Genomic DNA, 3,605 nt, shown 5'->3' on the forward strand with positions numbered 1-3,605 from the left:
GTTGAGGGCCCCCCCCCCCCCCCCCCCCGAGTGCACAAATTTTTGTGCACCGGGCCTCTAGTCATTATATAATAGACTAATTATAGGTAATTCTAATTACGTGTTGCATTGGAGAAAAGATTCACCCTGTATGCTTGTCACTCCTTCTGCGTAGAATGCTATTGCCTCAGAAGCCAGCATGACTAGCTTCCACCCTAGTTTTAGATCTCAGTTGCACAATGTCACACTGTCAGGGTCACTGCTACCCTAGTCCCTAGCACTCACTCTCTTCCTAAGCCTACTTTACATTTTTTTCTATTTCACTTACCACCTGGCATTGTATTTGTTGTTTAGTGACTTTCTCCAACTTCAATGTAGCAGCAAATTTGTCTTTATTCATTGATATATTTCTAACCTTAGAACACTGCTTGGCATTTTAAAAATGTTCATCAGGTATGTGTTGAATGAATAAAAGAATGAAAGCCCATGAGCTTAATTTGGTTACACATTTCAACTTTCTCCTCCTTGTCCAAACCTGCTTCTGCTTTGCATGAACAGATCCCAAGTTCCGTAAAGACAAGCACCATGTCCTCTCTTTGATTCTTGGTGGAACCCCTAGTGCCTGGCACTCAGCATGCAATTTTTTATATTATCCATCCAATTTGGAATTCATTCAATATTGATACTGATATCAATGCATGAAATTTGAAGACAAGTATAATTATACAAATAAAATATAAACTGTTCACCGTTCACCTTTGGCCAGGCAATTATGCTATACTCCACTGGGAGCAGCTCACTCCAACATCTCATTCATCTAACTTCTAGGGACTCTAACCACTTGATCTGGAGGCAGTACCTCATTGTCAGGAAGCAATGCCATCATATTTTAAACTAAAATTTACATCAAATGATAAATATAATTACATTTTTCTCTGTACATTTAAATTATAATGCATGTTTTCAATTGAAGTTTGCCTTTTCATAAACATACTTTTAACACAAAGATAGACTATATCCAGAAACTTGCTGTTTACTTGTCATTAAAAATTAAATAGTAATATCTAGTTAATTTTTATCTTTTCGAGTTTAAGATACTGCTATAAATGCCCTTTGTCTTTGAAAACCATTGCCTAATCCAAACATTTTTCAGAAGATTCTTATAACAAAGATCCCTGTGTCTTTATTCTCTGAGCATAGCACCCAGTTTGTTAATAAACTATCATAGCTCATATCACATTTTGTAATTATTGATTTATAGACAACCTCCCCCAGTAGACTAACCTCCCCAGTAGGGAACATTAACTACTGGGTTTTTTAACAAACATAGGAGTCATGCACTTATAAAAGTTCTAGAAAGTATAGTGGTAGAGGTTGCACAACATTGTTAATGCCCCTAATGCCACTGAATGGCACACTTAAAATGGCTATTATGATCAATTTTATGTTATGTTTGATTGTCCACAATAAAAAAAAAATGAGGACTTACATTGGTGGTAAAATTATGTAAGATCTTAAGGTTCCTTTTGTGGTCCCTTCCTTCTTTAAACAAAAGGTACAATACGTCATGCCAGAACCAAATCGTCTTCATTCTTCGATGTAGTAAATCAGTCATCCTATAAACAGGATGCAAATGTATCAGCTGATATATCAAAAATGTGCATTGCTTGAGTATCTATTTGGTGCCTGGTCTCAATGAGGGTAATATGTGGCAACGATGATAATTCGTCTTAGCGGCTACCAAGAGCTCTATGCTTTATGCTCAACAATGAAGGCATGGGTTATTACACATTCAAGGAAGCTTAAAAATTAAATGGGTCCTATAGGGGAATGAAGAATCCATTAGAAAATATCCTTACTAGATGGCCATCTGATCTCTCCTTCTATTTCTCCAGGGAGAGTTCTGGACCACCCCAAGCTGCCTGTAGCTCTTATAGCACAGGGTGGGGTGAAATCTGCCTGTTTAATGTCCACGCATTTGCTTGATCACTCCTCTGCTATCCTCTTCTCCAGGAAAGTGCCCCTCTGTCACATCCCTGTCCCGAGTCCCTCCCTCAACATTTCCAGTGATGGAGCAGAAAGACCTAGACATGATCTTCTCTTTAAGAGCAGCTTATAGGCTAATTCTGCAGAGTGGCTTTTCCTGGTCACTCAATCTGTGGGCCCTATTGCTGTTTTCTTCTTAAATATCAATTTTACTTATTTCTTTCTAGAGGTCCAGTGCATGAAAATCATGCATGGGGGGGGGGCTCCCTCAGCCTGGCCTGCACCCTCTCTAATCTGGGAACCCTCGGGAGACCCTTCGGGGGACATCCCTCTCGCAATCCAGGATCGCTGGCTCCTAACCGCTTGTCTGCCTATCGACTTGATCGCCACCTAACCGCTCCCCTGTCGGCCTGATGGCCCCCAACTGCCCTCCCCTGCCAGCCTCATGGCCCCTAATGCCCTTCCCCGATAGCCTCATGGCCCCCAACTGCCCTTCACTGCTGGCCTGATCACCCTTAACCACGTCTGCTTCGTACCTACCACCGTGGCTTTGTCTGGAAGGAAGTCAGATGGTTGGGAGATGTCCGGTCTCCCGGTTTAATTAGCATATTACCCTTTTATTAGTGTAGATACTTATTTGTTTCAATTCTCGTCTCCCTGTTATTCTGTTCTGTGGACCACTATAAAACTAGTCAGTATCTTGTGTGATGAATGGCAGATTTTATATGCTAATATGTGTTAAACTGAATTGGGCAGTGGACTTAAACACAGAATTCCTCAAATCAAATCCTGGCCCTGCCTTGTAATAGTTGAATAATCTCAAGCAGTTTTTCAAAGTAAATATGACTACTTCAATTAAAAAATAATACATACTCAGTGCAGAAAATATGGGAAGAGAGAATTAATAACAATGCAAACAAGAAAGAGAAGCAGATAACACAAAACAATATCATAGCTAACATTCTGGAATGATATCTATAAGTTTTTTAATGAATAATTTTTTTATACCTAGTGGTTATCATGCTAAAAATATTGTTTTTATCTTTATTTTATCACTAAGCATCATAATGTAATTTCTCAATATATCATAAAATAATCATTTAAAATTATACCATAGCCCGGGTGTGTCATAACTCATGCAATAAATCCTCTACTGTTAAAATACATGCATAAATGATTAGGTTGATTTTTAGTTCAATATTTCATTGTGAAACAATGAAAAAGATACAACACAGACAAAAAATTATTAGCGATATTTTTTAAAGCTTGAATCAATAACAATTTTAAAAATAATTAGAAGGGCTCCGTTTACCTATAAACTGCACGAACATACTCAGAATCATCATTAGTCTGAGCATCAATACTCTTGCCCATAGCTGTTTCTGCAAAATATGGGTGAGAAGCAACCATTCAATTCTTGCACATGCCTTGTGTTTATTTTCCAGTGGCAAACACTTGAAAAAAGACATAAATTCTTATATATTTTAGAATTGTTCCTTTCCCCTTTCACTCTTGCACCTTTTGTTTCTCCTACTCCCTATTCATGCTCCTTCTTCCCTCTGACCTTCCTGGCAGGTTGGCTCTGCTCCAAGCTCTAGCAGTGGGTACTGCTTCTCAGGAGCCTAATTTAGCAGAAGGAC

The 3,605-nt window shown here is 38.8% G+C and overlaps 1 protein-coding gene across 1 annotated transcript in view; it reads right to left on the minus strand.

Moving 5' to 3' along the window:
• LOC102242692 (cytochrome P450 4V2) overlaps positions 1 to 3,605 on the minus strand; it is a 17,125-nt gene that overhangs the window by 3,516 nt on the left and 10,004 nt on the right. The window contains exons 4-5 of the mRNA XM_014549356.1: positions 3,278 to 3,373; positions 1,469 to 1,595 (exon numbers count right to left, since the gene is read on the minus strand). Of these exons, the coding sequence (XP_014404842.1) occupies positions 1,469 to 1,595; positions 3,278 to 3,373 (223 nt within the window). The remainder of the gene's footprint in view (positions 1 to 1,468; positions 1,596 to 3,277; positions 3,374 to 3,605) is intronic.

This window comes from Myotis brandtii, unplaced genomic scaffold (assembly GCF_000412655.1).
Source record: "Myotis brandtii unplaced genomic scaffold, ASM41265v1 scaffold5483, whole genome shotgun sequence".
Lineage (NCBI taxonomy): Eukaryota > Metazoa > Chordata > Mammalia > Chiroptera > Vespertilionidae > Myotis > Myotis brandtii.